This window comes from Neoarius graeffei, chromosome 3 (assembly GCF_027579695.1).
Source record: "Neoarius graeffei isolate fNeoGra1 chromosome 3, fNeoGra1.pri, whole genome shotgun sequence".
In the NCBI taxonomy this organism is placed as follows: domain Eukaryota; kingdom Metazoa; phylum Chordata; class Actinopteri; order Siluriformes; family Ariidae; genus Neoarius; species Neoarius graeffei.
In genome coordinates this window covers 81,443,643-81,457,249 of record NC_083571.1, presented here as the reverse complement: position 1 = coordinate 81,457,249, position 13,607 = coordinate 81,443,643, and the positions used below count along the sequence as shown (strand labels likewise).

At 40.2% G+C, this 13,607-nt stretch overlaps 1 protein-coding gene across 6 annotated transcripts in view; it reads right to left on the bottom strand.

Moving 5' to 3' along the window:
• Nucleotides 1-13,607, bottom strand: part of cdc42bpab (CDC42 binding protein kinase alpha (DMPK-like) b) — a 160,571-nt gene that overhangs the window by 16,960 nt on the left and 130,004 nt on the right. For 5 of the 6 annotated variants that reach the window (XM_060917456.1, XM_060917460.1, XM_060917457.1 and 2 more), the window contains 8 exons: nt 13,106-13,144; nt 8,038-8,154; nt 7,873-7,950; nt 6,266-6,371; nt 5,969-6,105; nt 5,036-5,175; nt 4,867-4,948; nt 93-309 (listed from right to left, as the gene is read on the bottom strand). In XM_060917456.1, coding sequence (XP_060773439.1) covers nt 93-309; nt 4,867-4,948; nt 5,036-5,175; nt 5,969-6,105; nt 6,266-6,371; nt 7,873-7,950; nt 8,038-8,154; nt 13,106-13,144 — 916 coding nt within the window. The remainder of the gene's footprint in view (nt 1-92; nt 310-4,866; nt 4,949-5,035; nt 5,176-5,968; nt 6,106-6,265; nt 6,372-7,872; nt 7,951-8,037; nt 8,155-13,105; nt 13,145-13,607) is intronic. The other variant, XM_060917459.1, reaches the window with a different exon arrangement.

The window sequence follows — 13,607 nt, the reverse complement described above, 5'->3', positions numbered from 1 at the left end:
AAAAATCACAATGTCTTAAATTAAAAGAAACAAAAAGCCGTGTGAGATGAGGCGTGTAGCATTGTAGTGTTGAATGTGCATTAGTGCAAGACCTATAATAGCAGCAGTTTGTGTAGTTTTGATGAGAGGCAGCGTGCTGTCGTAGGCTTCTTTGGGCACGTAGACAGAGCGATCCTTCAACTTGTTCTTCTTGAGAACACGGTGCAGCTCAAGTAGCAGACTGACCCACTTGGTGCGCTCGTGATCGCTATCAGCCAGCATCAAAATGGACGTCTTCTGGCACAAGGACGACAGATGAGACGCCGTTACCTGTGGAAAACACAAAACATGCAATCTGTCTAGGTATACACGCCAAAAGTTGTATTAGCCTCTTAAGGAATCGTATTAATTAAAACATATGGGATTTTGAATATAATGAGAAGTGAAACAAATGAGACACATTTACATTTCTCACAGATCCTCATTGGAAGATGATACAGCAAAAATACATAGAGGATATTACAGGGTTGCACGATATGAAGTTTATCTTTCAGCGGTGAATATATTCATGAGTGAGTGACGTGAATGAGTGAAAATATTTTCAACATAAGAAGATAAACTTCACATCTTCACGTAAATGTGTAATGTTCTTGATTTTATATGGACACATCCACAAAAAAAAATACACAAGTTAATCAAAAGAATTTTAATTTTGAACCGGTTCGCCATTTCGACAATATGCGTCTAGTCAGCGGGAAAACACTGGGAGTGATGTCATCGGAGTGAAATATAATGAATTCTTATACATACAGGCCACTTCTTCCATGGAATAAAAACATGTATTCTATTCCCTTCTAGCAGGTTTATTGATGGCATGCAATATTGTTAGCATATTGCTTATCCTCCATGTATTATGCCACTCTCCCCAATGGAGAATGAGCATGCAATATTGTTATAATATTGCACGTTGTCAAGACAACACGACGTCACACGCGAAAATCCAATGACAAAACTTTTCTGTTGTGCATGCGCAGTTATTTCGTTGTCGGCCGGGAGAGAGAGAAGACGAGGCTAATCCAGTGCTAGGTTTAAGCACAAAATAAATAAACTGAAAACTGAAACTAAAGACGCGCTGAAAAGACCTGAAAAGCTATCAAAACTTCATTATATATTCTTCACGCATATTTACAAGAGAAAAACATATCAACGGACATCGAAAAACTGGAAAAGAGACACAGAGACGTAAAACTTCCGCACTAGCAAGTGACTGACAGATCGTGCACAAACATGGCGGCGAGCTTTGCTTCATTAAAAGCCGAAGATTTAAAGAGACAGGCGCGTTGAACACCTGAAATGCTACCAAAACTTCCAAATATTTTTAAATGTACCAAAACTACCAACTACTTTATGCATTTAATCTTCCACATTAAATATATGGAAAAACTGGAAAAGAGAAACGTCAGAGATGTAAAGCTTCCACACTAGCACGTGACTAACAGTTTGTACACAAAAATAGCCATGAGGTTTGCTTCATTAAAAGCCGAAGATTTAAAGAGAAAGATGTGCCGAATACCCGAAAGGCTACAAAAACTTCACTGGATATTTTCATGCATGTTTACAAAAGAAAAACAGACCAACAGACATCAAAAAACTGGAAGAGAGAGCAATAGCAGAAATATAAAGTTCTACTTGGAGGTGAGGAAAAGTGACAGAGACTTTTACAAGAGGACTTTACTCGTGGACTTCACTCAGCAAAGCCCTTTTGTTTTGAACAACTGCAATGTAACAATTAACTACGACCAAAAGTAACTGAACTTGAACGGTCAACCTGTATATAGCTCGTCTAGAAGTTGGGTTGTTGTTCAGGCTTTTTGGACTTTTGTAGCATTTTTATTGTTAGAACTTTGACTTTGTACATTGGATTGACAGAACATTGAATTACATTCGATCAGAATCAGCATTCAATATTGGTAAGTTACCCTCCTGTTCTTAACTTTTTGTAAAATCTATAATTGTCCCATCGAATCTCATCTCATCTCATTATCTGTAGCCGCTTTATCCTGTTCTACAGGGTCGCAGGCAAGCTGGAGCCTATCCCAGCTGACTACGGGCGAAAGGCGGGGTACACCCTGGACAAGTCGCCAGGTCATCACAGGGCTGACACATAGACACAGACAACCATTCACACTCACATTCACACCTACGCTCAATTTAGAGTCACCAGTTAACCTAACCTGCATGTCTTTGGACTGTGGGGGAAACCGGAGCACCCGGAGGAAACCCACGCGGACACGGGGAGAACATGCAAACTCCGCACAGAAAGGCCCTCGCCGGCCACGGGGCTCGAACCCGGACCTTCTTGCTGTGAGGCGACAGCGCTAACCACTACACCACCGTGCCGCCTGTTCCATCGAATGTGTATCTATAATAATAATAATAATAATGGCTGGCTTTTTTCATGGTATATCAGACATATTACATTCAGCTGGCATGTTATTGAACTCGTCTTTGATTTGTTCAATATCATGCTAGCTGAACAGAATATATCTGATATACCACTCAGTGCTAGCCAATATTATTTAATTATTATACATACCGTACAGGATGCTTTTTCAATGGAACAGAAACATGTATTCTATTCCCTTCTAGCAGGTTTCATTCATTTGGTTTGATAGCCTGCAATATTGTGATCATATTGTTTATCCTACGCATATTATGTCACTCCGCCCAATGGAGAATGAGTATTGAATATGGTTTATGATATTGCATGGTTGTCAAGACAACATGATGTCACACGTTGGAGCTGATGAGAATATTCAATGAGAGTTTTTTGCTGTGCATGCACAGAAGATTGCTTTGCCGGGAAAGAGAAAGACGTGTTGAACACCCAAAAGGGTACCAAAACTTCATTAAATATTCTTCACGCATATTTACAGGAGAAAAGCATACCAACGGACATCAGAAAACTGGAAGAGTGTGTATGTATAATAATAATAATAATAATAATAATAATAATAATAATAATAGGCTGGCTTTGAGTGGTCCATCAGATATATTCCATTCAGCTAGCATGATATTGAACTCGTCTTTGACTGGTTCAGTATCATGCTAGTTGAATGGAATATATCTGATATACCACTCAAAGCCAGCCAATATTATTTAAAGATCCCATGGCATGAAATTTTCACTTTCTGAGGTTTTTTAACGTTAAAATGAGTTCCTCTGACCTTCTTAAGTCACCCCAGTGGCTAGAAATTTCATAATGTGTAAACCAAACTATGCCCAACATTTGAGAATGGCACGTCAAAACGGCGCATTGATAAACTCTTCCCTTGCCTACTTCAGCAAGGGAGATGATCCCCACGCCCCCCCTCTGGATTCCCACCCACTGTATGGATTGCCCGCCCAGCTCAAAAGTTGCCACCAAACATGGAAATTGCGCTGTACATGGATGTGACAACACAGAAAGGAGTCTGTTTTTACTGCCGACGGGAGAGCCCCTGAAGACGCAGTGGCTTAATTTTATTTACTTCAATAATGCGCCGTCGAGTCTACCTAAGACGGTGTATGTTTGTCGGAAGCATTTTCCTGATGAATGTTTCCACAACTTGGGACAGTACAGGGCAGGTTTTGCACATCAACTGTCACTGAAGCCTGGGTCCGTACCAAGCATCCCTGCCGCATCAGCCACAAACACCGAACAAGTAAGTGTATAACTGTTAAGTCGTTTTGCCGTGTTTTAAAATCGGTGCCACGTTAGCCTTGCAATGGCTACATTAGCTGTGCAGCTAACCGCTTCCTGCAGTTAGCCAGGTACTCTGCGCTACAAAACCAAAAAGCATGCAGCATGCTCTGTTATAATAGCCAATCAAAACAGTTTTTACAAAGACACCCACATTCTTTTTTTTAAGTCACTCGTTCATTTTATTTGTTTGTTTGTTCACTAAAAACCCAAACATTTGTTGAATTTATTTTATTTCCTCGCATCGCACCTTAATGACGTCAGCGCGCGGTATTTTTCCCTTCCCGTTTTGTTCCTTCTCTCTCGCCATAGTAAGACACCCACATCCGCTTGTTCTGACCCACTGGAGGCAGCGTCACAGTGCTGTTAGCCAATCAGAGGTAACACGTTTACATGTCATGAATATTAATGATAAGACCCCCCCGCCCCCACCCTCTACCCTTCCCCGCCTCCTGCTTCTCATTAGCAAAACGACGCACTGGGAAAAGCGCTGAAATGGAGCTTTCTCCCAGGAGGCTATATCGACGTGCCGAGGGTTCATTTCGAGAAAGGCTGTGGATATAACATCCGGAAACCTCCACGAGCCCGTTTAAAGCATCAACAAACCACCATGCCATGGGACCTTTAAATATGTCACTCAGATCCGTGATGTATTTCGTCTGAAAAATGCGAGTTTTTCAACACGAGAAGATAAACATCTTATCTTCAAACCAACATGTGTTGGCCTGAAGTCAGAAGTCCCCAAATTTATCAAAACAGTTCACTGATTTCCTCACGAGTGAAATTTAGAGATTTATGTCATGGTTTTGGCTCTTTATGTCTTGGATGTAGTTCATATGAAAAATACAAGTGGTATATATCCCAGTAAAACACTCGTGTCCATGTAACACACACACACACACACACACACACACACACACACACACACACTTCTCTTCATTATACAAAATATATTCTTGAGTAATACAATTATTGCAAATGTACAATTATTTTAATTGCTCTTGGTTGTTGATGTAGATTTTTTAGGATGCTACCTTGTACAATATACACCATGAACAAAAGGTTCATTTGAAACTGGACACACACACACACACACACACACACACACACACACACACACACAGCAAAAACCCCAAACCTCGTACCCGGAATATGCACGGGACATCCTTCCTGTTGGCATGGATGACATCCGAGGCCAAGACTGAGCTGACTGAAAACTCTTCATCCCTAAACAAGCAAGAGGAACATTTCAGTGAGATGTCAGACAAAACTTAAAAATAAATAAAAATTGCTGGCACCGGAAATCCTACTCACCTCATGTCGATGACCTGGCTCACTACCACACTGGGCTGAGTGGTTTTAGCTTCACCGAGCTCATACAGGAACAGCTTAAAGTCACACACTACAGCTAGTGCCCTCTGCCAGCCCTTCTTCACTCCTGTGGGCTTCGGCACCTGAGGGACACAATGTAGCACTGCTCATTCATGTCAATTTCATAACACGCTTAGTGAGTATCACACACACACACACACACACACACACAAACAGATAGTGAAATGCTAAAAAAAAAAAAATTGTCAACATTCAGTTTACTTGATATTTCAAGATATTCCTGAAATGTAGATATATGAAGAAGAAGAACAACAACCTTTATTTATCACACGTATGCTTGTGAAATTCATCCTCTGCATTTAACCCATCTGAAGCAGTGAACACGCACATGCGCACACACACTTGAGTAATGAGCACACACATATACCCAGAGCAGTGGGCACCTATGCTGCAGCGTCCGGGGAGTAGTTGGGGGTTAGGTACCTTGCTCAAGGGCACTTCAGCCCAAGGCCGCCCCCATATTAACCTAACCGCATGTCTTTGGACTCTGGGGGAAACCGGAGGAAACCCACACAGACACGGGGAGAACATGCAAACTCCACGCAGAAAGGCCCCCAACGGCCGTTGGGCTCGAACCCAGAACCTTCTTGCTGTGAGGCGACAGTGCTAACCACTACACCACCGTGCATGACACACCACCTATGTGTGTCATGAACTCAGCTTTTTGTGGTCGAATCTTTGAGAAAATGGCCAGCTAATTCACCTTCAGGTGAGCTTTTTAAAGGACATAGGTCCTGAGTGGGAGTTTTATCACTAGCACCACCTAGTGTACCGAAACTGTCCAAGTGCCATTTTATTCCTGACTGGACACCGAGTATGAAAATTCCCGAATGCTGTATTTGGGACGGAGCTCACCCGCACATAGCCCTCGTAGGCGGTGCCAATGCCCCTCAGTGGATCGATACCCAGTGGGCCTTTGGTCTGGTCATGAGGGATGGGGCATACAGAGGGAACCTTATCCGCACACATGACGTGACAGGAGAAATTACACACTGAAAGGACAGAAGAATATGCAAGATCATTAGAACTGACAAGGCATGATCATCGAAGAATTCTACATGGGGCTAATTATTATATTCATGAAAATATTTTGCTTCTTTAGTTATTTATGGTAATTTATAATCATAGCCTAAAACTACACAAGAACCTCACCTTCGCATGTGCAGCCCTGCCGCATGAGGCCGACCATCAGCGAGGTGCAGTAGTTACATTTGGTTGGGACGCTAAAGGATTTCACTGCAAACTGATGAGGCTTGGGCTGCAGATTACAGGTGGTAATGTTTTACGTTAATATTTCCTATCAGTTAACAACAACTTCATCAATACCAAATAAGTAGCATTAACAAAGTAGTTGACACTTGTAATATTTAATTTTCATATATTAAAACCAAATAAGCCAAATAATCAATATTTAACAATTATTCCACGAAATCAAGTTGCATGTGATCTGACATAGTTGGCTATAAGCCATGTACGAAGAGATTGAGTGGAATAACTGTTTTATTCTGTCCACATTCCCTGGATTTTGAGAAACAGCATTTTTATTTTTATTATTTTTTGCAAATTCGATAAATAAAAACTTTATACAAAATGCCTGATAAAATAATTTCCAGTTAGTTAGACTTCTTACAAACCTATCGATGGCTGCACGAATTGACTTTAGTGTGTTTTTTTTGTTTGTAGAAAGTGCCATCTTGCTATTGTATCAAGATACAGAAAAGGTTTAGACATTTATTTAATTCTTCCTTGGACATTTCAGTTATGTAATTTTCAAACTTCTTTGAGCTTTTGAACCAGTCTAAAAAGATAAAAATAAAAAAATCAACAAATTTTAATGTTTAAAGATGAATAATGTAAACAAACCGGCGAAATGACAGTAGCAATTTGTGAAAAATCTCATCTCATTATCTCTAGCCGCTTTATCCTGTTCTACAGGGTCGCAGACAAGCTGGAGCCTATCCCAGCTGACTACGGGCGAGAGGCGGGGTACACCCTGTACAAGTCGCCAGGTCATCACAGGGCTGACACACAGACAAACAACCATTCACACTCACACCTACAGTCAATTTAGAGTCACCAGTTAACCTAACCTGCATGTCTTTGGACTGTGGGGGAAACCGGAGCAAACCCACGCGGACACGGGGAGAACATGCAAACTCCGCACAGAAAGGCCCTTGCCGGCCACGGACCTTCTTGCTGCGAGGCAACAGCGCTAACCACTACACCACCGTGCCGCCTTTGTGAAAAATGCTATAATAATAATTATTGGGGAAAAAAAAAAGATACGCTCTTACCATCAAATACTTTCATTCCATATTTTGTTGCTTCTTTTGTATTTTGGGGGGGGGTTGTTTTCGAGTAGAGTTTTTATTTCATCCTTGGTTGGTTCAGCAACACCCGCCGCCATTTTGTTTTTCTCTACTCACGGAATGAGTTGATAGCCTAGTAGTAGAGTAGCCAATCAAAGCACACGATTGCTCATATCCAGTGACTGTGGACAGAATAAAAACTAATATTCCCGTCATCAAGGAGTACAATTAACTCCATAAATCACTGACATGAACCATATTAACATGTCTGCGGCTGTCAGATTTCAATATTACAATATTAATATGAAGTTCACAGGTTAGTCATGCAGCATTAAGAGAACCTTAATGTAAAGCATTACTATTGAGCATACATCATGACATTACTGTCACACCGGACACACAGAGTATGAGACCTCTATTGTCCAGTGTGAGTGTTATACGCTTGCTTACTTTATTCGAATGGTGCTCTTGGCTGCTATAGCTGGATCTGCTAGTTGGGGTGTGAAGACGTGACGAGTGATCCAACAGCTGCAGGAGGAGAAAACCAAAGAACATCAGTGTCATTCAGTAGCATCAGAGATCACAGCGGTAAGAAGGGAGTATGCGCCAGATTACCTCTATTGGCTCCATGTCACTAGCAGTGGATGGCGAGCGTGAGCGGGACATGCGGCGTGATTTGGAATCTTCGTCCCGCGATGGAGTGTTATAGGGAGTAAAGTCACCTGAGTCAATCTGGAGAGAGATGGGGGAGGGGGTGGAGTAATGAATTACTTCATTTTGTTTATAATGGTACACATTTATCAACTGAATACAGTGCACAGTGTGACAGTAATCTGGACTAACTGATACTTATTAATTAACATTGTTTATGAATACAACCCCATATCAGAAAAAGTTAGGATGGTATGTTGAATTGAAATTAAAACCAAAAAACAATGATTTGTAAATAATCTTTGACCTGTATTGCACTCAAAACACCACAGCAGTACATTATTTGATGCGTTACCTCATGAATTTTATTGTTTGCTTTTCCAAAATAAACCCTTATAACCATTTTGATTCTTGCTACACATTTCAAAAAGAGTTGGGACAGTGAAGCATTTACCGCTTTACAACGTTGCCATTCCTTTTCACAACACTTAAAATGTGTTTAGGGACTGAAGACACCAAGTGATGAAACGTTTCAGGTGTTATTTTGTCCCCTTCTTCCTGCAAACAGGTCCTAAGGTGTATAACTGTTCAGGGTCGTCATTGTCAGATTTTTCGTTTCAAAATTCACCACACATTCTCTACTGGGGACAGAGGGGACAGGCACCCCCTTCTTCCACAGCCATGCCTTTGTAATGTGTGCAGAATGTGGTTTTGCATTGTCTTGTTGAAATGTCCCTGGAAAAGATGTCATCCAAAATCTCAATGTACTTTTCTGCATTAATGCTGCCATCACAGAAGTGTAATTTACCTTTGCCAAGGGCACTGATACAACTCCATACCATGACAGATCCTGGTTTTTGGACTTGTTGCTGCTAACAGTCTGGATGGTCCTTTTCATCTTTGATCTGGAGCACACAGTGTCCATTTCTTTAAAAAACTAGATAGAACTCGACGCCAATGGCATCGATGGGGATGCCTTCGCCCGGTGGACTACATGCCTTATGAAGTTGTGATTTGGGGATGGACATTTGACCTTACAGTAATCTTGACCTGGTGAAATTACTTGTATTAGACTTGGAGATATTGTGTTCACAAGGTTTTCGGACAGACATTTGACCTCACGGTGACCTTGACCTTAGACCTTTTGATCTCAAAATCTAATCAGTTCATGTTTGTCCCAAAGCGCACAAATGGTGAAAGTTTGGTGAAATTCCTTTCATTAGCCTTTGAGATATCGCGTTCACAAGGTTGTGGGATGGACGGACGCACGGATGGACGCATGGACAGACGGACAACCCGAAAACATAATGCCTCCTGCACCTTACGGTGGCAGAGGCATAAAAAAAAAAGACCTGGAATACTGATTCATGTGACCACAATACTCGTTTCCACTGTGTGATGGTACATTCCAGATGACTCCGATCCCAGAGAAGATGATGGCACTTCTGGACACAGTTAACATAAGGCTTCCTTTTTGCGCAGTAAATTTTTAACTGCCATTTGTGGATGTAACTCTGTATTGTAGTGCTTGACAAAGGTTTGTCAAAGTAATCCAGAGCCCATGTGGTTATATCAGGTTTAGTTGAACGGCGGTTCTTGATGCAGTGCCATCTAAATGATTGGAGATCACAGGTGTTCAGCTTAGGCTTGTGCCCTTTCCCTTTATGCACTGAAATTCCTCCAGATTCTTAGAACGTTTAATGATATTATGCACTGTAGAGGGTGAAATATCCAAATCCATTCAGATCTTTCTTTCTTTTTTAAACATTTCAATAATTTTCTCATGCATTTGTTGACAAACTGGAGATCCTTAGCCCATCTTTGCTCCTCAAACACTAGGCCTTTCCTGGATACTGATTTTGTACCAAATCATGATTATAGTCACCTGTTGATATCACCTGCTTCAAATCACATCATTATTTAATTGTTTTACCTCATTACTAGCCCTAAATTGCCCCGTCCCAACCTTTTTGGACTGTGTTGCAGACCTGAAATGCTGGAATGGATGTATATTAATAAATAAAATGAAGTTGATTTGACAAAACATAAAACATCTTGTGTTCATCCTGTCTGCAATGGAATACAAGTCAAAGTAAATTTAGAAATCACTGCCTTCTTTTTTCATTTGTATTTTCCATACTGTCCCAGCTTTTTCATTTTAGGGGTTGTAGTTATTAATAGTTGATTATCAATAGAAGATAATTTGTAGTAAATTGAATTGGGCCCGTAAATTAGATGAAAGCTATGAGAGAGACGTCCATGTGATATTATTAGCTATGTCTAGAGGTAATAAAAGTGGCAAATGCAAATATCTTTAATACAATCAAATTTACATCATCTAGTATGTATTATTTTAAGAGTAAAATCAACCATATTTTAAATTATTAAGCTACTTCTAGCCATTTTTAAGAACTCGTTTCAAGCTTGTTGTTCTATTGCCAGATAATTGTTATCATTTTAAGGATTTATTTTATAGAAAGAAACAAAATTATTTGACATTAGAATAAGAAAATTTAAAACTTGAAAAAGATAAACAGTACCCAGAAATAGGATTAATACTCGTATATTTGGTTTACTGTATTCTTATAGTAGGAAACACCAGATGGATTTGACTATGTTCAAGATATTTTCAACTCCTCATACATCATTTTTCATTGTTCTTGTTCAAGTTAGATTCTAATGAGCATTTATTTCTGTCCTCTTAATTTTATGCATTGTTTCTGTAGTTACTTTTTGTAAAAAATGACAACATTTAGCTCATCAGTGAAGTACACTTTTTTTTTTTTTTTTTTTTTTAACACAGCGCAGTGTTGGGCTAAAAAACAGTCAACTAGCTAAAGTCCAAGCAGTAGTCAGTCACGTCGTCAGACCCTGGCACTCGCCATGTTTCCATTAACCTGCTTAAGGCTCAGTTTGAAACAACAAACTAAAAAACAAGTAATAGAAACATGAATTTTGGAAAAAAACCCAAACAAACTCCCAAACATTGCAAAAATATTTTTACACTCGAATGAGGTACTTTTTCAGATGATTCGATAAAACAATATTTCACAAAAGTGAAATGGAAACACGTTTTTATGACACGAGAAGCAAATGGAAACGTGACCTTTTTTGTCCAAAAAAACCCACAAAACACGTTCTGTAAGAGCTATCACGAGAGGAGAATTCCCCACCCCCACCCCACATCAACGGTGACTGTGTAGAGATGGTCAACACCTTCAGGTATCTCGGCACCCTCATCTCTGCGGACCTCTCCTGGCCTGCAAACACCACGGCAGTTATCAAGAAGGCCCAGCAGCGACTACACTTCCTGAGGGTGCTCAGGAAGAACAACCCGGATAGTAAGTTGCTGGAGACCTTCTACAGACCCTGCATTGAGAGCCTGCTGACGTACTGCATCTCTGTGTGGTATGCCAGCTGCACTGAAGCAGACAGGAAGAGGCTGCAGAGAGTGGTCAAGACAGCGCAGAAAATCGCCTGCCACCCTCTCTCCACCTTGGACAACATCTACAACTCTCGCTGCCTCACCAGAGTGAAGAATATTGTTAAGGACAGTTTTCACCCGAGCCACCATTTGTTTGACCTGCTAACCTCTGGGAGGCGCTACAGGTGCATCAGGTCCAGGACTAATAGACTCGAGAACAGTTTTATCCCTAGAGCCGTAACCCTGTTGAATGCAAACATGCACTAACCCCACTCCTTATTGTTTCATATTATTTATTATCTATTATTAATTATCCACCTCAATAGAAGCAATAATAGCAAATGCAATATGCACTGTATGTTTTTTTTTTAAATGTATGTTTTGTGTGTTGTATGTTTTGAGTACTGTTCTATTTTATGTGATCTTGGGTGGGGGGGGGGGGGGGTGTTTTGTTTTTGTTTTTTTTTCTATTCCTATGTGGTCTTGTTCTATTTTTATGTGGTCTTGCACTTTAAGGTTAGCTTTTAATTTTGTTGTACTTGGTACAATGACAATAAATAGATTCTGATTAATTGCACATCACTTAATGGAAACACAGACCATTCACAATTGTGTTTCGTTAAAATTTATAAAATATCACTTTTATTGTGCACAAAACTGCAATGGAAACTACCTGGCTACTGATAAAAGAGAGAGAGTTGGATTTCATGAGCATCTACAAGATGCACCAGCAATGCATTTGTTTCTAATAAAGTGGCCACTAATTGTGTGAATGTTTAAAACTAATAAACTCATTGTCAGCGTCATAACATCTTGTCAGGAATCCCTTTCCACCCATGGACAGAGTAGAGGGTTGTTTGAAAAACCAAGACCTAGTAACAGATAGACTGGAGTGAGCAGCTATATGGTACGTGCAGGTATGAGGTAGGTATAAAGTGACCACTAGGTGAATCTTAAATGTTCTTCTTCTAGTTGTTTTTCTATTTTCTTTTTTTAAAACCCAATTTTACCCAGCATAACAATAATTTTAATGCTGACGCAGTTTTATAAACAAGATAAATGAGAAGTGGTCCAACGGTAATGAAAAGTAAAGAAGTTTTCTACAATCGAAGGATTACATTACCGACTGTATCTTTCATCAGTTCTGGATTGTGTTTCCTCAGTAATCTACCCAACAGCATCCATGAATTAACAAACGATCAACCCTTAACCCAACATTGAAACACATGTGGCTCTTTGGTTATGCTCATAGCGCTCAACAAGGTAAAATGCAAAGGTTTCAAGCCAAAAGAAACACAAAGCACACTGAAAAAGCCAAAACACCCCCACATGCAGGACAAAAGTGGAAAAGGACTCAACCACAAAACCATGAACCACATAATAGCAGGGCGTGCAAATACAAAAAGGATACCAGATTTCTAAATTCATCAGCAGAGAGACAGAAAAAGCATAATGACCGAACATTAGAGACAAACGTCAATTAGAATTTTTTTTCATGCAATATAGAATAGACTACAGATACAACCACCACCCATGCCATACACACACAAACATGAGTGGAGATCACATGACCCACGGAATACACTCAGCAGCAAAACTACGTCTTACACGTCGGCCTTTGCTTCCTGGACCCCATGATGGTGAACGCTTTGAAAAGACAGAATTATATAAACGTTAGTCATTTATACAATAACAACGGCAAAGTGTCTTTGCTGTGATTCAGCATAATTAATGGTTTTTGAAGCTAGTAAAGAGGAGAAAAGCAGGAAAAGAAGAGCATTTTTGAATTTCTGGAGGCTCAATCAGTGTGGCACAAAGGATGAGCACAAATGACAGACGGAGGCATGACTCATTAACAGAAAAAAAGGTCGAGATCTCAGTGAAGTGAGCAATGAAGGAAGGAACAAAACACAACGAGGTGTGCTGTTATAGACAATATAATCAGTGATGGAGTCATGCGATGCGGGTCATCACTAAGCGTTCTTTACTACGCCGAAGGTTAATTGTTTTACAGTATCACACGTGTCCTCTTGTACCACAGTCATTTCCAGGTGGTCTTTTTGACACTTTTTATGAATCAAAAAACAACAAATCATACATTTTATACTTT